The sequence below is a fragment of the Antechinus flavipes genome, chromosome 2 (assembly GCF_016432865.1).
Source record: "Antechinus flavipes isolate AdamAnt ecotype Samford, QLD, Australia chromosome 2, AdamAnt_v2, whole genome shotgun sequence".
Lineage (NCBI taxonomy): Eukaryota > Metazoa > Chordata > Mammalia > Dasyuromorphia > Dasyuridae > Antechinus > Antechinus flavipes.
Window position 1 is genome coordinate 56,018,819 of NC_067399.1, and position 26,538 is coordinate 56,045,356.

General features: G+C 37.1%; 1 protein-coding gene across 2 annotated transcripts in view; it reads right to left on the bottom strand.

Moving 5' to 3' along the window:
* Positions 1–5,285: 5,285 nt before the first annotated feature.
* Positions 5,286–26,538, bottom strand: part of IRF8 (interferon regulatory factor 8) — a 72,366-nt gene continuing 51,113 nt past the window's right edge. For both annotated transcript variants that reach the window (XM_051974838.1, XM_051974839.1), the window contains exons 3-9: positions 25,430–25,613; positions 20,451–20,539; positions 16,150–16,255; positions 14,994–15,041; positions 11,941–12,327; positions 9,372–9,487; positions 5,286–7,464 (exon numbers count right to left, since the gene is read on the bottom strand). In XM_051974838.1, the coding sequence (XP_051830798.1) occupies positions 7,288–7,464; positions 9,372–9,487; positions 11,941–12,327; positions 14,994–15,041; positions 16,150–16,255; positions 20,451–20,539; positions 25,430–25,613 (1,107 nt within the window). In that variant the 3' untranslated portion in view covers positions 5,286–7,287. The remainder of the gene's footprint in view (positions 7,465–9,371; positions 9,488–11,940; positions 12,328–14,993; positions 15,042–16,149; positions 16,256–20,450; positions 20,540–25,429; positions 25,614–26,538) is intronic.

The following is a 26,538-nucleotide window of genomic DNA, read 5'->3' on the forward strand; positions in this document are numbered from 1 at the left end:
TAAACAATTCGTTATAGAGACTATGAGACTAGTATGAACATAGCCTTCAGTGATAGTGAGACTTCACTCTGAGAAGATTGCTGCTATTTCTTTCATGATAGTCTCCTCATAATAGTGATGATCTTTCCATGGTGTTAGGAAATTTTTAGAGTAAATCCAATAGGCTGAGATAGGATGAATCTATAATTCATTATTGTAAATCAGAGTTTGGTTCCAACCAAATGTTTCTTCTTTCATAACTTTCAAGGAAATAAAATGAGGTCTTCAGCCATTTGATTTTGAAGCCCAGATTTCAAAGGAGGCTATGACTGACCATTGATTACTAAGTTATTCAAATAGGTTTATTTAAGACAACTGAGGCTACTTCAGAAGAAATTATTTTGACTGTCACTGCCTTTTGGACTTGTGTGGCAATAGATTTGAAATAAAAAGTAAAAGAAAAAGGGAGAGCATTCCCTTTCTTTTCTGGTTTATACCTTTGGAATGTGGCCAATTTTAATCTTACCTTTCCTCCTCCCATTAGATTATGATTTGAGGACAAAGATTGTTTCTTGCTTTCTTTGTATCTCCAGTGCTTAGTCCAATGCCTGACATATGGTAGGTGCTTAATAAATGCTTATTGACAACTCCCTAACTATTGAATTTTACTCCCTTTCTGCAAAGAATAGTGTAGAGGAAAGAAGAGTAGCAGATCACACATATCCCCACAGCCCAGCATCTTCCCAAATATCAAGATGCCACTCTGACTCATTATTTTTATTAAAGCTTTTTATTTTCAAAACATATGTATGTATAGTTTTCAACATTCACCCTTGCAAAACCTTGTGTTCCAAAATTTTTCCATTTCTTATTCCCATCCTTTCCCCTAGAAGGCAAGTAATCCAATATATGTTAAACATATGCAATTCTTCCATACCTATTTCCACAATTACCATGCTGCACAAGAAAAAAATGAGAAAGAAAACAAAATGCAAACAAATAACAACAAAAGGAGTGGAAATATTATGTTGTGATCTACACTTAGTCCCCACAGTTCTCTCTCTGGATGCAGATGGCTCTCTCCATCACAAGATCATTGGAACTGGCCTGAATCATGTCATTATTGAAGAGTCTTATCAATCAGAATTGATTATTATATAATCTTATTGTTGTCATGTACAATGATCTCCTGTTTCTGCTCACTTCACTTAGCATCAGTTCAAGTAAGTCTCTCCAGGTCATTCTGAAACCATCCTGCTGATCATTTTTTATAGAATAATAATATTCCATAACATTCATATACTACAATTTATTCAGCCATTCCCCAACTGATGGGCAACCATTCAGTTTCCAATTCCTTGCCAGTACAAAAAGGGCTACCACAAACATTTTTGCATACATGGATCCCTTTCCCTCCTTTAAGATCTCTTTATTTATAAACCCAGTAGAGACACTGCTAGATCAAAGGATGTGAACAGTTAGATAGCCCTTTGGGCATAGTTCCAAATTGCTCTCTGAAATGATTGAATCAGTTCACAACTCCACCAACAATGTATCAGTGTCCCAGTTTTCCCATATCCAGTCCAACATTTATCCTTATCTTTTCCTGTCATCTTAGCCAATCTGAGAGGTGTGTACCTCAGAGTTGTCTTAATTTTCATTTCTCTGATCAATAGTGATTTAGAGCACCTTTTCAATTTCTTTATCTGAAAATTAGCTGACTCATTTTTAACAGAGAACAATGGCAGGAAAATCCTGGATCTGATCTTAGCCTACCATTTGAGCAGTTTATTCAAAAATAAGTGAATAAGAAAGCAAAACTATGGTATTCTCTGACAAAATTTAAATCAGCTCTCAGACAAGCAAAAGCTTGGCATTTTTGGTCCTTTCTGGATCTCTGGATCTCAAAACTCAAACATTCTTCCTACCTGCTGTAGCCACTTATTCTCAACACAAAGATCTAGAGCAGTTAGATTAGTGGGGTTTATTTTTCAGGCAAAATAAATTTGAATGATTTAAACTAAAATTATAAAAGTAGCTTTTCTAAGGAGGGCAGGAAGGAAGAAGAGGCCATACTTTCTGGCCTGGTACCTGTTTTCCCAAATGCAAAGTCAGCAAATCTTTTCACCAAGATTTCTGCTGACCTACCCAATTCCCAAACACTTCCTCCCTACTACTGTAAGCCCATTCTGACCTCTTAACTGAAAACAGAGGCAGTCACCCCACCCGGGGCTCAATCAGCTGAGCTGAAGGCTGCTGCACCTCAGCTCTCAAATATACAGTCTCTAGTTTCTGACTCCAATTGACATTTCATTTCCTCACAACAGCTTATGGCAAATGTGCTACATGTTCCTACAATTGTAATTCTCATTGCCATGCAGATGACTACCAGACCTCAAACAGCCAACTTCAGGCTCTCCTCTGGGTTTAATTCCTACATCATGATCACCATCATTTCAAACTGAACATCCAGAAGACATTTTATAATCAACATGTCTAAAGTTGGGCTTATTATCTTTTGTCTCAATCCTCCCCTCTGCCAAATTTTCTTACTTTCCGGTTGTTGAAGATTCCTGTTAAAGACAGTAACATCCTCCCAGTCAATCAAATTTGTGATCATGGCATTTAGACTCCCCTCCTCAAGCTTCTTCATGCCATATTTCTGATCAGTCATACAAGTTTGCCATTCCAACTTTCAAACCATTTTTTGCATCCAGTCCCTTCTCTCTATTCACACAGTAACCGCTTTAATTCCAGCCCTCCTCATCTTTCTTCTCCCCAAGATCATTACAACAACCTCTTAATTTGTCTCCCTGTTCAAAGCTCTCTCCACTCTGGTCTCCATTTTTGCCAATATCATTTTCCTTAAATACATGACTAGTCATGGAATCTTCCTATTCAATAAACTCCATTGGCTCCTATCACCTCTAGGATAAAATGCAATCTCTGGTGAGGAACTTTTGAAGCCCTTTACAAGCTGACCCCAACCTCTCTAACCTTGCTGAACAATGCTCTCTTGTTGCTCTCCTAAATCCAGCCAAAGTGACTTTCTTTTTGTACCTTACACATATCCCTTCAGCCATGGCACTGGCTGTCCCATGTGCCCACAATGCATTTCTCCTTACCCTTCTCTCAGAAAGATCCCTTTCTTCCCTAATCATGCAGATCAGACACCATTATTTAAGACACCTCTTAACTCCTTGTGCCCTTCCTTCTAAGCTGCCTTATATTTAACTACTTTAGGTTTTCAATTCAACCATTCCGGAGAGCAATCTGGAATTATGCCCAAAGGGCTATAAAACTATACATACCCTTTGACCCAGCAGGGCCGTTACTGGGTCTGTATTTAAAGGAAACCATAGAGGGAAAAGGAGCCACATGTGCAAAAATGTTTGTAACAGCAACTTTTGAAAAAGGAGTGATGGACATCAGTTGGGGAATGGCTGAACAATTTGTGGTATATGCAGATAATGAAATGTTATTTTTTTCTGGATCTGCTCATGGGAGAGCTGCAGGTGCCAGTCCTGTGCCCTGATTCACAGCCAAGGAGTGAAGAGGCAGGACTCAGCAGAATGATGAAAACAGGAGTCTGATTTATTCAGGATTACACCTATGCAAATCTACATGCATCTAAGGTCTACGTAATTGGTTACAAATGCCTAAGTTACATTACTTATATCTGTATTCTAACAATAATCAATACCTGATATACAGGGGTATTCAGATAGTAGATAACAGATAGTAGAATGTCTGGTAGATGTTCTCCAGATGCTTTTCTTAGAAATCAGCAATCACGCTTTTCTGCCAAGATTCTTGGTCCTAGTAATCAGCAAAGTTAGACACATCTTCCAGTGTCTCAGAAGACTTGCCACCATTGGGGGCGGGGGGAGGGATGGAGAAGCCGAGCCAGATCTGGTTAGCAAAGTTCTCCAAGCACAAATAGATCTTATACTTTTTCCAGGGATACCTTTACTATTGTGGCTCTAGACAATTTTTCTATAAAAAAATGAACAAGCTGATTTTAGAAAGGCCTGGAAAGATTTACATGATCTGATGCTTAGCAAAATAAGCAGAACCAGGAATACATTGTACATAGTAACAGCAAAAACATGCAATGATCAACTATGAAAGACTTGGTTCATCTAATCTAAAGTTGGTTCAGTAATCTAAAGCAAACGCAATTGATTTTGTACAGAAAACACCATCTGCATCCAGGAAAAGAATTAAGGAGAGTGAATGTAAATCAACACATGCTATGTTCATGTCTTTTTCTTGGTTTTTTTTTTTTATGTCTCCTATGGTTTTTCCCTTTTGCTCTGATTTTTCTCTCCCAACATGATTCATAAAGCAATGTGTTAAAAAATAAACAATTAAATTTTTAAAAATTGGTATCTTTCATTTTATATTTTTTGCAGTCTATTTTTCTAAGTACCCCCCTCCCAATAAGCTTCTTGCAGTCCAATATTGTTTGATTCCATGCACCCGAATGCCCAGTGCTTGCATAGTGTCTGGCACCTAAAAGGCACTCCCTAAAATCACTTAGTGATTTATTGATCTCAGTGTGAAAATTCCTGGCAGACAGATTTCTACTGTCTTGAGCCCTATACCCCTGACTGGCTCAGAGCTCCAGATAGGTTCAGTCCCAAGAAGGAAAGCAAATGTCATCTGAGATGGTATCTTCCAGAAACCCACATAGCCAGGATGTGTGTGTGTGTGTGTGTGTGTGTGTGTGTGTGTGTGTGTGTGTGTGTGTAGAGAGAGAGAAGAAGAAAGGAGGAGAGAGGGAGAGATAAAAAAAGACAGAGAATAAATGAGAGCGACAGAGACAGAGAGAAAGAAGAGAAGGCAAAAAGAAGTGGAGAAGAAAAGGAAGAGAATTTATAATTTAGTCAACAACCCAGTGAGATTGAAAATGCAATTATTTAACCCAATTCTATTCTATAAAGCTGGCTTCACTTCATTCCTATTTCCTCCCACTTTTCTCTTTGTTTGATAAATGCTCAACCCACTTCCACTGCCTACCCCCTAAAAAAGAAAGTCCCTGAGTTAATATAAGTAGAGAAATTGGGAGCTTGAAGGCAAGACTGAGGTCTTTCTCTACCACTGTGTGAAGAGGTGGAAACATTTTTTTAATCCTCCTTAATAAAGATTTGGAGATTGGCAGGTTTTTGTTTTAAATGTGTTTTTAATTGGACTACAGAGTATCCAGAGTATGGTAGAAATTATATTTCACACACACACACACACACACACACACACACATACACACAAATCATCAACAACAAAACCAAAGGTAGGAGACCAAATCAATACAAAATATAACATTTTATTTGCAAGGCCAGAGTGAGGAGAAAAAAAGAGGGAACCAAGCTACTTTTTAAATGGACATAAAATAAATATTCATTTAGCACATTAAAGATGTACATTTTGACATTCATTTTGAGCTGAAAAGAACACAGATTGGAATCTGCTATTACTTTACATCAGACTTTTAAAACAGGTTTGATTATTTTTAATGTTAAAATCTCATTTTCAAGCATTACAAAGCCTTTTTTGCTAGTGGTGTAGTCCTTTATATACATATACATACAGAACTATATGTCTTACTCTGCTCCTTAAACCACAAAATATTTTCCCATTGCCCCCAAAAATATGCCAGTAGAAAAAAAAAGTGAATTATTTTTCTTTGGTTATTCAAATTTAAATCAGAGCTCCCCAGTAATTGCTTCAATTTAACTGTGATCTGTAAAAATCCTTGTTGATGTGTTTTTTATATCTATTATTTATACACAATGCAAATATACATATATGTATCCCAGGGTTCTGTGCCTATTCTTAAAACCAGACAAAGAGATGAGAATAAAAAGAGGCTAAGGATATCATGGAAAGATAGCCCCTACACTCTCCCTTCACTCAGAACCGAAGGGAAGGATATAAAGTTAGGGAAAAGGTAGTGCTGAGGATTTCACATTGAGATCAGAAAAGCACCAATCTTCCCAGTGCTGAACACCTAGTACATAGTAGGCATTAGAATGGCTTCTTACATTATAAGAATTAGAAATAAGAAGGACCCTTAGAAATGAAGGAAAAGTGAAGTAATTTGCCTGAAATAACATAATGAAGTAGGGCTTTTAAAAAGATCAGAGCAGATTTTTTAGAGAGGAATGGAGTTCGTAGAGCACAGAATGGGGGAGTTAAAAGGGTCTTTCAAATATCTAATTCACCATCATCCATTTTAAAAATAAAGAAATACATACAACTAATGAGGTTACGGTAAAGTCAAGAGCTGACATTAGAATCCATGCCTTGTGACTCCTGGTCAGACCCACTTTCTACTGTACCTCCAACAATCTTCTGATATGATAGGGGCTAGTGTCTCAAAAATCTACAATCCCTATTAAAATGCTTTAAAAATGAAAAGGCACTTCCATCCAGAAATCAGTATGGGTAGCCACAGGTGTACAGATTTAACTACTGGAAAATGTAAATTCCTTGAAGGCAGGCCCATTTTGACTTGTTTATTGGAAGGTTTTTGGTATTCTTTGGGCCTAGCACAGTGCCTTACCCAAAAAAAAGGCACTTCATGAATGTTTCTTGAATGGCATTGAAATAAAAGAATGAATAAAACAAAAGCTTGGCTACTGGTGACTGACAATCACCAAAATGTCCTACTCAGATGTTCTTTGATACTATTAACCAGTGTTTACAAACAGCTTAAACATTAGAGTTTATATAGTTTGCAAACTGCTTATACTGTGAGATAGAAGCTATATTAGCCCCATTTGAGAAATAAGAAAGCTGAGGCTGAGGGATGTCAAGTTCTCACTCACAGCCACATAGGTAGTAAATATCTAAGGCCGGGTTTTAATTCAGGTCTTCCTCATTAAGTGCATTGCTCAACTATTTAGGCTGCCGACACTGAATATTTGTACAGCAATTCCTAGACACTGGGAATATCAGTAATCTCGAGATGCAGAAGGAAAAAAAAATTCAGTGCAAATGACAATCAAACCAAATGCAGAAAATAGTAGATTGTCTTTACAATATTTACAGATCTGGGCAGTTCTGTCCCAGATACCCAAATACATCAATGAGTGGCTAGAGAGGTGACTCCATTTTTCTTTCAAACTTCATTTTTTCAAGACTTTGGCTTATAAAGGACTTGACAAAAATATTTCTCCCCAAATGAATGCCCCACAGAATCCTCCTCCCCAAAACCCCTAGAACAATATTACTACTACTACAATGATGGGAAATGGGATAAGAGGTGGAGGGCCCACTGGGATAGGGGAGAGACACAAGAGTTCTCTAGACAGTGATCTGCTGATTTTCTCTAAAAAAGGGCCTTTGATGGGGTCCGCAGATATCCTGGAATCTGAAGATTTGCTCAGACTGGGCCATATCCTCTGGAGTCTGCAGCATAAGGCCATTGCTGCAATTTTTTCCAATGTCATCCCTCAGTTTTTTTACATAAAGCTGCTCCACCTGGAGTTAAGCAAAGAATTGGAGATTAAATCAAAAATAACAGTGAGAATTTATGTAACACTGTAAAATTTTTACATATGTTAATTTTTACATATTTTACATACATTTTTACAGATGTTAATTGATTTGATCAGAACATATATTCATCATAAAATTCTAAAGCTAGAAAAGTCAAGCAGACTTATGGGAGGAGGATTGGTTTAAATTCTAAAATCAAGATTTGAGCTCCATTTCCAGTGCTTATAAGGCTTATTACCCAGAGCAAATATAACCTCTCTGGGGCTCAGTTTTCTCATCTGTAAAATGGGTCAGTCTAGCAACAAGCCTTTCTTAAGCCCTTACTAGGTACCAAATGTTGTACTAAGCACAAAGATTAAAAGAAAACTTAAAATATATTCCCTGCCTTCTAATATCTAATGTCATTAGACTGACACAACATGCAAATTACAAAGCAACATTCAAAATATATGCAGTATAAGTACAAAGCAGTCTCAGAGAGAAGGCATGAGAGAGGGGAGAGGAAGGCCTGGGGGTATCTCCTGAAGAAGGTATGTTTTTAGCTGTCTTAAAGGAATGCAGAAAAATAAGGAGATAACAATGAGAATGGAGAGCATCCTAATCATGGTGGACAGTGAGTGCAAAAGTATAGATTTAATTATATAGATTTACTTAGTATTATAATTATTATATTATTTATATTATATTATTTATTTATTTATTTGTATTTATTTAATTATATAGATTTATTTATTATTATAATTAAATATATATATATATATATATATATATATAGAGAGAGAGAGAGAGAGAGAGAGAGAGAGAGAGAGAGAGAGAGAGAGAGAGAGAGAGAGAGAGAGCAGCTAGGTGACTCAGTGGATAGAGCACCAGCCCTAAAGTCAGGACGACCTGAATTCAAATCTGGCCTCAAACACTTAACATGTCCTAGCTGTGTGACCCTGGGAAAGTCACTTAACCCCAAATGCTTCAGCAACATATATATACTTTCACTAAATTTTTGTAAATCTTAATATGTTGAAGATGTAGTCTATTACTATTAGAGATCATCCTGCATAAATCTAGTTCTGTCTGGAGTCAAGCAAAACATCACAAGATCTTAGAACACAGAAATGGACAGCAGAGCTTATAGAGACCAACTGTATATTCAGACAGAAAACCCTGGGGAACATCCATGGCAAGTGGTCATTTCATTTGACGACACTGAGTGATAAAGAACCCACTCCTTCCCAAGACAACCCATCCTGCTCTTGGACACCACTAATTGCTAGAATTTTTTTTCACATCTAGCCAAAAATCTGCCTCTAACGTCTTCAAATATTTGAAGACAGGGATGAGCTTCCCCTACAGTTTCTCAACTCCCCTTCAGACATCTCCAATGTCATTAATTCCAACTCATTAATTCACTCCTGACCAAAACAAGCATCTCAAATGTCATTTGTTGCAGGTGTCAGCAACTGGTTTTGATAGAACAATGCTAGGCAGCCATTGGGTGGGATTTCAAGAACCCCAAAGGTGCCCTCCAAATTATCTCCTTCACAAATTCAATGAAAGAGATCTGAAATTTCATTATTTGACTTTAATGGAGAATTCTCCATCTGGAGATGGAACCCAAGAAACTTTGTCAGTCATTTATACCTTATTGGCAACAAGCCTTGTGTGAGAAAGAGAATATAGGATGGGGCTAGACATGATCATAGAATAGAGAGACTCTTAAGTGTTGAGTATCAGCTTTGCCAACTTCACCGAGGCCCCCAGGAAGAGCTCACCTATTTACCTGGCCAGCTACAGACTCCCAGAATAGCCTCCACCCCACCTGAGAACTCATCCTTGACTTAGTACATTTCATATGAGCAAACAGTGTGCTTAGGCAAGGATGGACCGTTTCTCACCTGAACAAGGATGAGTTTGGAACGCAATGGAGTCATGTCAGGGAACTCTTCACCAAAGCATAACATCACTCTGCTGTCAGGAAACTGACTTTGGTTGTTGTAAAACTGCTGCAGTTCTGTCAAGAAGGCAAAAAGGGAAATTTTAAGTCAAGGGCAAACAGGCCCTCACCGTGCCTTACCCCTACAGAGAATATTACAATTGACCCCAAAACTCATAAAATTGGGATTCTTTATAAATTAAGGCCAGAAAGTTGTGGCAGAGGATCATGAGGTACAATTACCTTTCACAGTCACAGAAAGAAGAATATCCTCACTCTCCATAACCCCAGACCATCATTCCCCAAGAGTCTTGTTAATGGCATCCTCATCACCTGGTCTCTCCCTCCTCCCACCTCAACTGCCACCCTTGCAGAACTGCATTTATCCAGGGTAGAGTCTTAGCATTTGGTCTATCCTGAGCATCCATGCCATGTAGGGCACCCAGGACCAGCTCTGGGACCAATGTGATGATGGCACTAGCTCACCATGTTTCCCTCTTTTCTCCCACAAACTGAATTTGTCCAGGTGCTAAGATTTCTAGACATGGATCTAATTGGGAGGAATACAACAGTACAACAATATTGAATGTTTCAGATCACAGGGAAACCTGTGGAAACCTTCTAGCCTTATGCCCAACTATTACCCTAAAAAAGATAAAAATAAAATTCTTGTGTCTGGCACATAGTAAGCATTTAATAAATGTTTGTGGATTTGGTCCAGCCAAGCCCCCAAACACTTTTTGTGTTCTCCCACTTGGTATTGTTGAGAATTCCTTCCCTTTCTATTCTATTTCAGTCTTATCCATCCTTCAATGCCCAGCGCAAATATCACTTCTATAAAAGCCTTCCTGAATGATCCACTGTGCACACTGAATTACTACTAATAATTTGCATTTCTATGGCTTTTACCAACACCTTCCCCCTAAACCACCCTGTGAGATAAGCAATGGAAGGTTCATTAATGCCATAATATGGATGGAGAGGCAGAACAGCTAGAGACACAGTCATGGAGTCAGAACAAAATGGATTCAAGTCCACCTCTGATCCATGGCCCCAGACCCATGGCCTCTCATTGTCCCAGCTCTTTCAAACCTTAAGTCACAAAACAGTCATAAATTTGCATTGATAGAGAAAAATATTCTCAAAAAGGAGATCACCACATTGAAGACATCACAGATCTGATGCAAAAATATTACAGATGAGGAAACTGAGTCTTAGAGAAATGAGGTACTTATGGCCTTACTCAAAGTCATAGAGCTAGTAAGGATTGGAATCAGGAGGTGAATTTAATTCAAGTCCAATGATCTTTCTACTACCCTATGCTTCCCCTGATCACTATCTGTAATTTATTTGTAATCTTTGTAATCTATTTGTAATCTATAACTGTCATCTGGTACTTAGCACATACTATCTTGTAAAGTAAGCTTTTTTTTTTTGCAAATGTATACATATGGTCTAATCTCCCCAAAGACTGCAAGCTCCATGAAGGAAAGAACCATTTTCTGTTAAATATTTTCTATTTCTTGACATTCCTCACAGTATTCAGCATCTCAATTAAGGTCAAAAAAGATGTGCTTAGATTGAATCTTGCACATATGATGTAAACTCTAAGCTTTCAAATCCAACCACAAGAAGGACCCACTGTCAAAAGGTCTTGATGAATGTCACAAGAGAAAATCATTGGTAATTAAATGGATGCCAAATTAGAAGTGGAAAGATCTAAGGGCTAGGTGGTGCAGAGGATAAAGTGCCAAGCCTGAAGTGCAAATCTGGCCTCAGATGCTTACTAGCTATGTGACTGGGAGAAGCCATTTATCCCTCTTTGCCTCAGTTTACTTATCTGAATAATGAGCTAGAAAAGGAGGCACGTAGGTGGTGCGGTGGATAGAGCACCAGCCCTGAAATCAGGAGGACCTAAGTTCAAATTTGGCTTCAGATATCTTAACACTAAAAAAAAGAAAAGGAAACAGAAAACCATTCAAGCAACTCTGCCAAAAACCCCAAAGGGGGTCACAAAGAGTAGGGTATGATTGAAAAGACTGAATAACAATGAAATACCTGGGTTCAAAATTCATCTCTCAGTAGAGACCTTAGTCTAGTCATTTTTCAACTTTCTAAGCTTCTTGTTTCTCATCCATAAAATGTAGATGAAAAACCACATTGCCTATCTCACAGGATTCTTGAAAAAAAATTCAACAGGGTAACATATGTAGACCCACAAGTGGTTGGAGCAAAGAACACTACATGGGGAACTGAGAAATCTCTGCTCTTCAACTTACTGATTATGGGACCCAGATTGACCATAATCTCCTTCTTTGAAATCCAAGCACTTAGCACAACAGTAGGCATTTAATAAATGCTGGTTGACTTGCTGAATGATACTCATGTGGGAACTGTGAGCAAAGTGCTTTGTAATCCCTATGGTACCAGGAGTCCCATCTTTCTGTATCTCTTCTATGCCTCTGAGCCCTTAAAATGTAAATGGTACAAGATGGTGACACTATTTCAAGTTTGAGAAACCTTATACCCACCCCTGAAAAACTGGTTTGTGTCAAAAATTTTGACCACTTCATCCCGTTCCAATTTGTTGGGCCTGTCCTTAAACATCATGGAGTTTCCACTGCAGAAGACTCTCCCTTGGCACAATCTCTTAATGAAAACACCATTTTTGTTGCTGTGTAACAGGACTCCACGCTCCAGGTGACCAAAGAGTTTCTTGGTGACCTGCTTCTGACGGTCATTCTGGATGAAGTCTGCCGGCGGGAAGCAAATGAGCTCCAAACTTTCGGAACCATACATCTTCTCCAGGTGCTGAGGAGGGAGGCTCAGGGAGATCCGGCAGCCTTCAGGGTAGGAAGTGGTAGTGTGGCCCACTAATTTTCCTCCATAATAAAAAGAGATCACCATCAGGGAGTAAGCTGTAGAAAAGGAAGAAACAAGAACATAAGCCTGTAGATGGCCTTGCAAGCCAGAATTAGAAAGGATCATAGAGAGCAGAAGCATTCGGGTAAAGGGACTTTAGGGATTATTGAATCTAATCCATTCCAGAACTGGACAAACTGCAAATTTTCAAATGAGGGAAATGAGGCACAAAAATATTAAAGAATTTGGCTCAGATCACAGAGAGAAAAAGCATTTCAATTTAATTCCAAAGCTCTCTAATTCCAAATCCAATTTAGGGAGCTGGGTTGGTGAAGGAAGTTGACTTTTCCATATATCATGTTTCTCTTGAGTCCTGAACAAAATTGGTGAATGGTTTAAAATTTGCATGCTGTTTCCTCCATTAGGTTGTTAGCTCTTTGCAGGTGGGGACTTTGTTTTGCTTTTCTTTGTATGGCCATAGTTTGCACAGTTGGCACTAAATCAATGTTTATTGATTGACTAACTTCATGAGTGGAAGAGACACAATAGAAATCAGACTGAGTTCTAGGAATGAGAAAAATAAGTATGATGTTTAAAAAGGTTCAAGAGATAATTTCTGGGCAATTTAATCATTTTATTAATAAATCCAGCAGATTAGTAATAAAGATTTAATCATTTGGTCATCTCTCTTAAATCAAAGACAAACATGGCAGAAGATTCAGATGGTGATTTGAGTGAGATTCAGATTTGGTGACACTGAGAATTCCTTTCCTTTTATACTCTATTTCAATTGTATCCATCCTTCAATGCCTCGCTCAAATATCATTTCTTCTATAAAAGCCTTTCTGAATGATCCACTGTGCACTCTGATTTTATGTACTCTTCAAAACAGAAAGTGGTCCATCCAAGAGAAAGCAAATCTAATTGGTTAATGTGATTAAAGGTGAACATGTCAAAAGACTATCATTGGTCAGTTATTTTCAGTCAGACCTGATTTTTTGTGACCCTATTTGGGTCGCATTTCTCGACAAAGATACAGGAGTGTTTTGCCATTTCCTTCTCCAGCTCGTTTTACAGATGAGAAACTGAGGCAAACAGATTATGTGTCTTGCCTACAGTCACACAATTAGTAAGTGTCTGAGACCACATTTGAACTCATAGAGATGAGTCTTCCTGACTCCAAGCCCAGTGCTCTGTCCACTGCCATGTAGCTGACCTCGTTTGTCCATATCCTTCCTAAAATAGGGAATCCAAAACAGAAAACAATATTCTGGATGTTGTCTAAGGAGGTTAGCACTCTATAAATTAAGGTTCTTTTCATAAAATTAAAATGACCTTAGCTCTTTTCATTGCCATATCAATATTATTAATATTGACATATTAGTTTTATATTATGACTATGGATATGATTTACATTATTAATAATATTAATATTATTAAGGTTCCACTCAAACCTCCAGATCTTTTTCTACACAAATTGTTGTCTAGTCATATCTCCTTCTCCTCTCCGCTTGAAACTGATTTTTTTGAGTTCCTTTCTAGGACTGTATACTACAACATTTGATTCATTCCTTGAGGCTATGGATAGTTTCTTAAATCACTCTTCAAAAGCCCATATTATACAAAGCAATTTTCACATCTCTGGAGAAGATAATGTCAGCTGACTACAGGAAAGAAAGTTGGGGTTCTTTAGCTTAGCTAGTTTGAATACAACACTACTGACATTGTACCTAATGGCAGATAAACTACCTAATAAAATACTTGTTGACTGACTAAACATATAAATCAAATAGCTCTGCATAAAGAAAGGGATCTCCAGACTTGATCCAACTCACAGATGTTCAGCAATAATTACTCAGAGGAATTGATAACAGTTTGTACACAATTCAATGCAAAATTATAGGAGGGAGGGGAAAGGGAGAATTCTCTCAGTTTCCTCCTTTATCAAAGGAGAGATGTGAACAAGATTGTCTTAGAAGGATGAAGCCATGAACTCTAAACTGGACAAATCATTTAACTTCACTTGTTTCAGTTTCCTCATCTGTAAAATGAGCTGGTGAAGGAACTGGCAAACCACTCCAGTATCTTCACCAAGAAAAACCCATATGGGGGTCACAAAGAGTCACACTCAACTGAAAAGACTGAAGAATTATTATAAATGCACCCAAAGCTTGATCAAAGAAAACTAATTGTGGAGAAATAAATATTAACTAGCTTTTAGTTCAGGAGTTCTGAATTTTTTGAGTATTATGGACCATTTCTTTAAAAAAAAAGTTTTTTATCATAATTGAAGGAAATGCTAAATTTAAATTAGAGGTTTTGAAATAAAAACTTTTTTTTTAGTTCACAGACACTCTTGTTCTAAATCATTTTTCTCTAAGGCACTTAATTTGCTTTCCAGGCTTATTTTGTACATAATATTTTGTTAACTCACAGAGAGGCCCATAGCAATTAGGAGGTTTCTATACAACTATGTAAGAGGAAAAGGAGACTAGACTAGACTTTCAACAGATGGTTGGTCATGGTCTAGTTTAGCTAAGCAACAGTAGGCTCATACTAAAAGTTTTTTTCCAGATCGAAAGGTTAAAAAAACCACATATTCCCTGGGAACAGCCTTGGAGAATTTCCAGTCAACACCAGGCCAAGGAGAAGTGAGAGAGAAGAGCTTTCATAGATGACTCTGTGACTTGTCAGCTAACAGTCAACCCATCTGCTACTTTACCTGGATGGTGAGATTCATAAGCAGGGTACCCAGTCATCAAAGGCATGGCTATTTGAAGGGAAAAAAAATAAATTTAAAGATATAAAAGACAGATTCAAACAACACATCCTTCCCTGTCTCCCCTCAAAAAAAAAAAAAAAAACATTTTCTTTAAAAGTTTTTAGGCCACAGTACAGACTTCCGCTGAATTCTGAGTGTTCCTCCCAACCATAACATAGACTCATGGTTTCATAAGAGCAGAAAAGCAAAGTCTCACCCAGACTCAGAATAGAGGTTTGTACTTCCTCTGTCCAGTGGGGATGAATTATTTAAATGTACTCAAAAATCTTAGCAAGCCTTGAAGAATATGAATGTTTAGCTATTCTTAAACCCAACATCACTTGATCCCCATGACCTCATCCTCTGAATTTCAGAATAAATACAGAATAAACTATCTACCACATCCATTGTCCATGAATTTTCCATATAATTCATACAATTATGGTAACATATAATACAGGTAATTTTTAAATACTCATGTAAGGATTTTCTTTATATATATAATGTATCAAGTATATAATATACAACATTATTTATAGTAAAGAGTCAGAATGGTTCTCTAACCCTTTTCTCCCCACATTTGTCCCCCTCTGCCCATCGCAGACACATATCTACTTGACATCACCATGCCCTACAACTGGTAACAGCATCCTTTTGGGAACTGCAAACCAAGCTTTCAAACCTGGTTCTTGCCTTAAAAATAGGGAAAGGGGAAGCTGAATATCCATTCTCACATGGGGGGGGGGGGTGGAGAAGGGCCACCACCTGATAGCTCAGCAGGGGTATAATCAGAGTTTCCTTAAATGCTTTCTCCTAATATAATAGCAAAAAAAGGTAGGAAGTGATAAGTAGCATATTCTCCAGACTGCTGTGGAGAGCAAAAGACCCCAATCTCTTGTAGCAATGGTTCCTATCTAGTGATTTATTCTGATGGTCTAAGGTATTTGCATTAAAAATTGTTCAATGGCACCTTAAGCAGAAATTGGAAAGAATATAACAAGAGTATAGTAAATTATCCTCAGGATTCAACCAATTTTTTTAGTGGTTGTTGTTAAAATGGTTTAAAAAGCAAAACATGTTGAGATCCACTATCTTGTAGCAAATGCTTCTTTCTCACCTGTGCTGGATTGCTGGATCCACCAGTCTGGAATTGGCTGGCTCCTACAGGCCTCCTGGGGTGAAGGGCTCCTTTTAATTATACCAAGGTATTCATCTACCATGGGCTATACAATATGGTGGAGTAGAAGTGGAGGAGGAAGGAAGAGAAGTACCATTATTTAGCTTTCAGTTTGTAGCTCGGCGAAGACTTTTATAATTAATGTCTTTATGTCATGTTTAGCAGTTAGTTTTCAAGAACTTTTTTCTCCATTTATGAGATATCAATCAACAAATATTTATTAAGCACTATACCCAATCCAATGGATACAAGTACAAAGAATGAAACAATCCCTACTCACAAAGAGTTTCCATTCTAATAGGAAAGACAAGTATGCATAATATATATATGTAGGTATATATATAGGTGTGTATATATATATATATGCTTGTATTTACTCATTTTATTTTATGCTGTGTATATATGTACATATACAAGCATATACAAAATAGTTAAAGGATAAGGGGTAACTAGGTGGCACATAGATAGAGTACTAGACTTGGAATGAAGAAGACCCAAGATCAATCTGACTTCAGACACTTACTAGCTCTGTGACTGGGACAAATCACTTCACACAGTTTCCTCATCTATAAAATGAGCTGGAGAAAGAAATAGGAAATATTTCTAGTGTCTTTGTCCAAGAAAACTGGGCCCAAAGAATTGGACACAAATGAAAATGACTAAACAACAAAAGCTAAAGGATAAACAGTTGAGGGAATTAGGAAAGGTTCCATAAAAAAGAAGTTGACTGATCTGAATCTTAAAAGAGGAGAGGGGCTTTATGAGTTAGAGATAAGGAGGAAGTGTATTCTGGCATATAGAATGGCCAATGCAAAGAAATAATGATGGGGAATGGAGTGTTGTGTGTGAAGAACAAGAAAAAGTCAGTTTGGTTGGATCTCAAAGGGCAAGAGGGAAAGTAGGGTCTAATGAGAAGGTAAGTTGGAGACAGATGACAGAGGGCTTTTACAGCTCAACTAAGTTTATATTATTTTCCTACAGGCAAGAGGAAGCCACTGAAGTTTATAGAGTAGGTAGATCATGTAGTCAGATCTGTGTTTACTTTGGCAGCAATGTGAAGGATGGACTGGAGTGGAAAGACTCTTGAGACATAAAGACCAAAAATTAATAGGTTGTTACAATAATCTAAGAGAAGTAATGAAGCCTGAACTAGGGTGGTTTCTGTGTGACTGATATAAGAGCTAATGTGAAGATAGAAATGACAAGAACTGACCACTAATTGCATGCGTGGTTGGAAGTCAAGGACAATGTTGAAACAACAAACCTGAGAGCCTAGACGATGAGGGTACCTTTGACAGAAATGTTAGTTTGGAAGAAGGCAGGGTTTGGGGGGAAAGATGAGGTCAGTTTTCAGTATGAGTTTAAAATATCTCTAAGTGGTTCTCTACACCCATTTTGAAATAATTCATTAGTGAATTCCATGAAACAACAATAACAGATTTCCCCCACAGAAGTCAATTCAATTCTGCATTTATTTAAAGTAATTACTAAACTCAAGGTGACCCAATGGATAGAGAACTGGGGCTGGAGTGAGGAAGAACTGAGTTCAAATCCAACCTAAAACATTTCCTAGTTGTGTGTCTCTGGGCAAGTGAGTTAATCTCTTATTACTTGACAAAATGGATGCACTGAGGGGGAAAAAAACCACAAACTCCTCCAGTATCTTTGCCAAGAAAACCCTACCTATGGAATCAAGACTGACCAACAATTCTCAAAGTGTTGAGCCAAGCAATGGAGAAACAAGGACCAAAAAAAGGCCTTTGGGGAATCCTTGTTCTTCTGGCAGATACACATATAAATAGGTGATGGAATACAAGGTAGCTTGAGGCTAGGGAGAAAACCAAGGGGCATTAGGAGAAGTTCCATATAACATATGGCACTTGAATGGAGGAAGATTAAGATTCCAAGAAGCTCAGTAAGGAGAGTGAATTCTGCACATGCTAGGAAGCTAATACAAAGGCATGGCAATGAATGGAAAATCAAATTAGTTGGAAAGTAGAATAAATGAAAAGATCTCTTTCTTAACCCTTCCTCTTGACTGTTAATGCCAAACTATCTCATGTTTAGCATATACATATGCATTTTACTTATACACATTTGTTACTTTTTTTTTTTTTTTTTTTTTTTTTGCTGAGGCAATTGGTGTTAAGTGACTTGCCCAGGGTCACACGGCTAGGAAGTGTTAAGTGTCTACGACCAGATTTGAACTCAGTCCTCCTGACTTCAGGGCTGGTGCTCTATCCACTGCACCCCCTAACTGCTCCCATATTTATTTCCTTTATGCTATACATATTTTTATGGGTACTTGTTATCTTCCCCATTCCATTGTAAGTTCATTTTGAACAAGGAATATTTTATTCTTTGTATTTGAATCCCCAGCACAGTATCCAGAACATAATAGGCACTTGGTTGATTAAAATAATGAGTTACTTTGGTGTGTGTCCTATGGACATAGCCCAAGTTCCCGGGATTACAGAACCTCCAGGATGGGAGATCATTCAGTTCACAAGCACCTCAGCAGATGCCCATTCACACAACTTCTGATGATAAGGACCTCATCACATTGGGACAATTCTAATTGTCAGGATTTTTCTATATTGAAAGCTGTCCCTCTGCCACTTCCAATTATTAATCCTAGTTCTTTTATCTGGAGTATCTAGAGCTAAAGAATATCCTCTTTTACATAACAAGCTTTCAACCACTACTTGGCACACAGTAAGTACTTAATATCACTGAGAGTAGCTCCAGTTTATCCTGTATGAACCTATTTACATATTGTTGTTTGTATGTTGTCTCCCCATTAGACTAAGTTCCTTGGGAGTGGGGGTTATTTTGTGTCTCTGTGTGTCCCCCGTGACTTGCACAGTTCCTGGTATGTAATAAGTGTTTAACAACTATTAACTGATTGATTTGAAGAAAACTATTATGTCATCCTTGTCTTGTCTTTTTCAGCCAAATCAACCATATTTTTGTTTTGTTTCGCTTTGCTTTCCAACCACTCTTCATATGGCATAGTCTTCAATCAAGAGTAAATTAAAAGCAAAGTCCTCTAAAACTTGCCCAAAAAACAAAAAAAAAAACAAAAACAAAAACAACAACAACAACATTTATTGTGTCATATTTCTACACCTGCTCTAGATTTCTGCCCTGCTTCTGAAATTTAAGTCACAAATCTGATTATGAAACATTTGGTAATTTGATTTTCTTGTGACCTTAATGTGGCAATCAACTTGTCTTCCTCTTTGAGATGATTCAGTGGGAAAGTAACACACAAAAAACAGGAAACTTATGGATAACCCTTCCACCTACATGATATAAGTAGTTAGGAATTAATACAAAGGCCTTTCAGGAACTTTCAATGATCCTTGTCTACCAAAGGCTACACTAAAGACTAGGGATTATGTTAAGATTAGTATCATCCTGACATGCACTTGTATCAGATTGTTTCTGTGTGATATATAGATAGATAGATAGATAGATATAAACATTATCACACAGAAACAAAATAATTTTTGGCATAAATTTATTTTATTATTTAAATTTCATTTCATTTTTATTAAAAATCATTTTGTGAATGGAATTTAAATAATAAAATAAATTTATGCCAAAAATTATTTTTGTTCATTATTGGCAATTTTACTGACATTGTCACCTCATTTGTTATGGGACTTTGTGCATTATCTTCAATGTACTAATTTGAAAGAATCTTCCAATATCTTCTATTATTCAAAACACTGTCTAGAAGGTAGAAATCAATGAAAAGGAGCTTGTATGATCAACCATCCAAAAACCTGAAATTAATAGAGTTCAAGGCATCATCTTTGCAGAGGCACTAGTTATCCCTTGCACATCTGGGGGGCAGGGGAGGAAGGGGAGACAATACTCCGTCCTCCGATTCTACCTACCCCACATAAAATTTTTTGGCCTTCCCTTCCTATCATAGAAGAAGTCTGAATTATTATATTAAAAGATAAAATATGTTGATGTTATACAATATTTTGTGCATTTCTGAATTTCTAAACTTTTTTCTGTTGTCTGCTGACCTTCAATTGCTGTCTATGAATTTGGCAAAATTCCCAAAAATTTCCATTTAATTTCTTATACCGAACTGTGATATAGGGAAACCATGATGGGGAAAGTTATAGAGTGAAAGGGATAACTGTAAAAGTCAGACTCCAGGGAGGTCCAAAAGAAAAGGGACTTTTCAGAGAATAAGAGCTTAGAAGGCAGTGGTTACTTACCTCTTTCATCAGATCCTCTAATTCAGATCGACTGCAATTCATGTCAGCAACTTCACTAGAAGAGCTGCTGTTTGGCATCCCTATTTTGCCTGAAGAAAACCAAAAAAGTCATGAGAAAGAGAACCCAGTCCCCATAAACTGTGTCAATGATCAATGGGAAGATTTAAAAGAAATGATGCAGAGTGAAGGAAGAAAAGCCAAAAGGGCAACTAACTGTATTGTAAATAAAGACAGCGTTTAGAGACTAGACAATTGATAATAGTCAATGTCAGTACCTTGACAAAATTAAAGGACACTCACAATCCTTCTTCCTATGAGCAACCTATAAATGATTTGCTTTCTACCTAATTGGTTTTACAATTTTATTTATTGAATTAAATACACTATAAGAAAAAAAACAAAATAGAAAAAAGAAAGACAGCAAAAGAAAAAAAACAAATAAATAAATATATGGATGCATGAATGAATGAATAAAAACATTGTTATGTGCCCAGCAGAACATCAGAGAAAATTCAAAATAAATAACAATAGCCATCTGCAACCAAAAAAAAAGAACTGAGCAGGCTGAATGTAAATCAACACATGCTATATTCACTTCTTTTTTCTCTTTTTTTCTCTCCCATGATTTTTCTCTTTTGTTCTGATCTTTCTCTCCCAGCATGATTCATAAAACAATGTATACTAAAATAAATAACAATAAATTTCCATTTCAAGAAAGCATATATAGTAATAGAAGAAATTATATTCATGAATGTCCATCTTTTCTTTGCTTCTTTGCAGATTATTCTTTTGTTCTCTGCTGCATACTTTTTACTTTATTTTTTTTCCTTTCCATCCTTCCCTCACCTCCCCCAAGCCGGCTACACACAGTTAAGCACATACCCACTCACAGATCTATATACATATATCTATATACACATATATAGATCTACATGCATACACAATCACATATACTTAGACACATATGCATTTACTCATATGTAAATATTCATCTAAAACAATATTAATATGGCTGACATGCACTGTAAATTTCTCTTTTGATTGAATCTATGTTTGACTTTGTCTAAGATCAGTGATTACTAGCCCAACCTTTTTTTCTAATAAATTCTACTCCTGATCCTTGTTGTATTATTTCTATATATCTTTTACTTTCTATCCCTGCTAACTCTTCTTTAATTCTGCTCCTTAATTTGCCTAATTATTAACCTTCTCCCATCCACAGATCCTTCCCTCATCTTCTCCCCCCCACCTTTTCATCTCCTCTTTATTCCATTAATCTATACATTTTATCCCATTGCAATTAATCTAAATACACTTCTGTACCCCACTTTATTCTATGCAATCCTTTCTCACCCTCTTTATCCCTTTCCTATATATACCTTGTCCCACAACCATTATTCTACACATTTTTCTCTACCCCACCAGATCCTTTAGCCCTCTCCCTTAATTTACATACTTGAACTGACACAAATCTATACCCTACCTTATTTTATCCCTTCTCCCCCTAATTTCCTTATAGATTTTTCAGAATGCCAAAGTTCTTTATAAGGGAATTTGTTTGGGCATTCATTAGACAATGTCTGTTGTGGTGAGACAAGTTGTATTGATAATTTTTTTCCAAAATGAAGAAATGCATTTTAAGACCTTTGATAGCCAAACTTGAATTTTAAGAAGGAAAAATCTTAAATAAATGAATTAACTCATCTATTGTTTTAGGAAAAAAACAGCAATTCCAATGATTCTATGACCAAAGACAGAATTTTTTGCATTGGTAACACTAATCATTCACAGTACTAAGTCTTAAAGACTTACAAAGTGTTTTGGTTTGTTTATGTAAATGTGGCACTTACAAATTTGTGTTCACATACTAGCTGTGACACACAAACTATGTGAAAAAAATCATTTCTCCGAGTCCCAGGTTTCTCATCTATAAAATTGGGGTGATAGTTGCTCTACTTCCTTTATTGGGAATGCTGTGAAGAAAGTATCATACAAACCATAAAGCATTATAAGAATGGGAGTTATTATTAGTAGCAAGCCTATGATGTAGGGAAAATGTAAGATTTCATTGGTAAGCAGACTACTAATGTAAAAGCATCCTCCCTTATGCAAACCAGCATTCCATCTGAAACTCAGATGAACCTTAGAAAAAATTTTAGGGTACTGAGAAGTTAAGAAAGCACTAATATCCAACTGTAAAGAAGGAAACTGAGAGCATAAAAGAGCTAAAAACTCAGGGCGATGTCTCCAAGCTAAGTGACAGAGTCCACACTGTAAGCTAGGTCTTCAGATATTATCTTTGCTTTCCACGTTGTCCTTTCTATTGTTTTCATAACAAATAATAAAGGGTTTTTTTTTTTGCTTTATCTTCATAAGGACATTATAGAAATTTCTTAAGTATAAAAGCTGTACACCAAAAAGTCACAAAAGAATTAAATTTGTAAACTAAGCAGCTTGAAGATTAAAGATTTTCGGCCAACTGCATTTGGCAATTTAAAAAAATCATATTGACAGGAAATCTCTTTTCAGTCTTTCTGAACATATGCTTACACACACAAAACATAAAGATTCACTTATGCAGAAAATTAGACCAAATTCGCTAGCAACGGCTCCCCAAATACCCCAAATGAATGGAAATTTTTCTAGTAAAAATTATAGGACAAATCATTACGTTTCTCACTCCAGTCCTACTAATGATTCTCTCTCAGATTGTCAAGAGGCAAGACACTATATTATAATACAGTTGACTAAGATCTCTTCCCTTCAAACTCTGGCATTTACCTTTACAATGTAACCATGGAATGGGCTTTTAGTCACTCTGAGGACTCTCTAAGACATATCTCCAAAGTGACAGATTATTGGTAAAGGAAATTATAGATCCCAGATGAACTGGCCCACTAATACTAAGTGAGTGGTTAATATCCAATAAACTGCAGTAATAAAAGCCTCAAAGGAAGGATCCAAAATTATTATCTTTTTATAGACAAGGAAACCAAACTCCAGAGAATCCAAAGGATTTGTTCACAGTTATTTAGTGGCAAAGCCAAATTTGACATCCAGGTCCTCTGACATTAATGTCATTGGTCCTTCCACCATGCAACATTCCCTCCCTAAATTACTTATAGCAATGGGTTTCTCTTATTTCTCCAGAGTATCTGTTAAAAAAATTAATTACTCATAAAGGACTTTGGAGAAGTACAGGATTTAGCTCAACATATATAACTAAGAAAGTTAGCCTAAATTGTGTTTCAATAACTTGTACTTTAGTCAGATTCAAAGAAATTCTCACCACTAGGTTCTCTGTCCCCTGCCCCCACTTTTTTTCCATGGGTATGAAATTCTGGGAAGTTTACACATGCAAGGGTAAGGCTTGCAAACTGCTTGAGCAGGAAAGAAAGTTTGGTTGTTTGGACAAGATGCAAATGTTTCATTTCCTTACCCCAGATAACCCAAATCTTTTTTTTTTTTTTAAATCAGGGTATTTTTTTAAAAAACATTTCCGGAGGCTTGCTGTTTATATAGCCATTTTGTAGACATTTGTAAGCCTCAAAACATCTGAATAATGTTCCCTCCCCATTAAAAATCATTTGCATTTCTATGTCTTTTGCTACTTACAAAGTTATTTCCTCATAACCCCATGAAATAGGAAGCTTAAATCTATCTACAATGTCCCTCCCCATTTGCTATATCAGGAAACTGGTGGCCTAACAGGTCAAGTGATTTGACCAAAATCATGCTATTAGTAGGCAATAAATTTAACAGACTCTAGGTTTCAGTCCAGAGCAGGGGTCTAGGGATTTACTGATTTTGCTGTTATATTCTTTTTAAAACTATAGAATTTGGACCAGGAAAGGTCCTTAGAGATTATCTAGCCCTGAATTTCTTAACCTTTTTTAAGCTATTCACTTCTTTGGTAATAAATTTATGAAACCTGTGGACTCCCCTCTCAAAATCATGAAACACTTATACTGAAATTTGCTCATCAAGATATATATATATATATTTTAAGTTCAAGGTTAAGAAATGTTTAATCTAGTCCAACCCCTCTCTTTTTTATAGATGAGGAAAGCGAGGTGCAGAAGTGCTAAGTGATTTTCCCAAGATCCCACTGGTCGTAGCCATCAGGATTGACTCCCAAATTAGTCGTCATTCTACTACATACTTCTACTTTAAAAGGCAGCTTCCCAAAGGTATTCAGAAGTCCTTGCAAGTGGATATATTTAGGATTGCTCCTACCTCCTTAGATTTAGATCCAGAAGATCTGAAAGGCCAAAAGACATAGATCCTATTGTTCCTCCACAGTCAAGTCACCATTGATTCCTCCACATAAGCAAAAAGACCAGGTCTAGACCTAGAGCTGAGATGCTGCCCTAAATGTATTTTTAAGACATCTATTTCTTATAGTCAAATGTGGTGACGAGCTTCTGGGGAAAGGCTAATAAGTTCCTGGACAAAATTCCAGTCTGTTTTGCCAGAATTCTAATTGAATTGCTCTGAAAAGTGAACTTCCTTTTGAAAAAAAATTCATTCTCAAATATTTTAATGGAATTTTAGAGCTGGCAAGATCTTAGGGGATCATCACCAGTTATCCCCAATTAGAATCTGCAAATAGATTAGGAAAAGTCATACAAGAAAATGGTAGTGATTGCCATTCATCTCTTTCTACCACATTACATTCTTTGCCATTTTCAAGATTCCCCAAAGGAATAAGGAACAGCCTTTTCTAATTCATATTCTATTCCTGATACTTACTAGTTGGGCAAATCCCTTAACTTGTATTTACCTCAATTTCTTCATCTGTAAAATAAGGTTAACACCCCATTGGGGTTAGTACCTACTTCCCAAGGTTGTTGTGAAGATCAAATAAGATGATTTACATACATTTTATTGCAAACCTTAATGGGCTGCATAAATGTTAGATATCATTATTTACTGGAGCAATAAACCTAGATGGCTTTCCACACCTGAAAGTTACTTACATTTTTGCTCTTCTTCAGGAACTATGCGGTAAACTTTGTATGGCTCAGAAATGTCCAATTGGGATCGGTCTGTCACCTCCTCAAAATCAGGACTCTTGTTCAATGCACAGCGTAACCTCGTCTTCCAAGTGGCTGGTTCAGCTTTGTCACCTTCTTTAAACTTTCCTTTAAAAACTGCCCAGGCCTAAAAGAAGAGGAAGGACAGAAAGAGAGAGAGAGAAACAGAAACAGAAAGAGAGGCAGAGAGAGAGACAAAGAAGGAAGAAACAAAGAGAGAGACAAAGGAGGAGAAAAGAGAGAGAGAGGGAAACAGAGAAAGAAAGAGAGAGAGAGACAAAGGAGGAGAAAGAAAGAAAGAAACAGAGAGATAGAGGAGGGGAAAAGAGAGAAAGAGAGAAGAGGAGAGAGAGAGAGAGAGAGAGAGAGAGAGAGAGAGAGAGAGAAAGAGAGAGAGAGAGAGAGAGAGAGAGAGAGAGAGAAGAGAGAGAGAGAGAGAAGAGAGAGAGAGAGAAGAGAGAGAGAGAGAAGAAGAAGAAAGAGGAGGAGGAGGAGGAAGAGGAGAAGAGAAGAAGAAGAAAGAGGAGGAGGAGGAGGAAGAGAAGGAGGAGGAGGAGGAAGAGGAGGAGGAGGAAGAGGAGGAGGAGGAGGAGGAGGAAAGAGAGAGAGAGAGAGATTCAATACTCTGCCCAAATTTTGAGTTCACCCAAGAGTCTCTGCCATGAAAATGTTAAAACAACATGCTGGTGGGAATCGTGAAGAGTCTCTACTGCAACCTTTCTCCTTCTCCCTAGGAAGAGGAAATGGTTTATCCAAGGTCCCAGACTTTTTAATGACAAAGATCCCACTAGGACCCAGGTTTCCTGGCTCCCAGACAAAGATTCTCTCCATAATGGAACTAGGAAAGATATTAAGAGAATTTCATTAAAGGATCCTGAAAAGACATCTAATCTGACCTTTTCATCTTACATATAAAGGAAACTGAAGCCCACAGACTTAGAATCATTGATAGCTGGGGAAAAGACTTCAGAGTCCATCTAGTCAGACCTTTACATATGAGACCCAGGGAGGTGAAGAGATTTGCCCAGAAGTAAGTAGCTAATAAGTGCCTA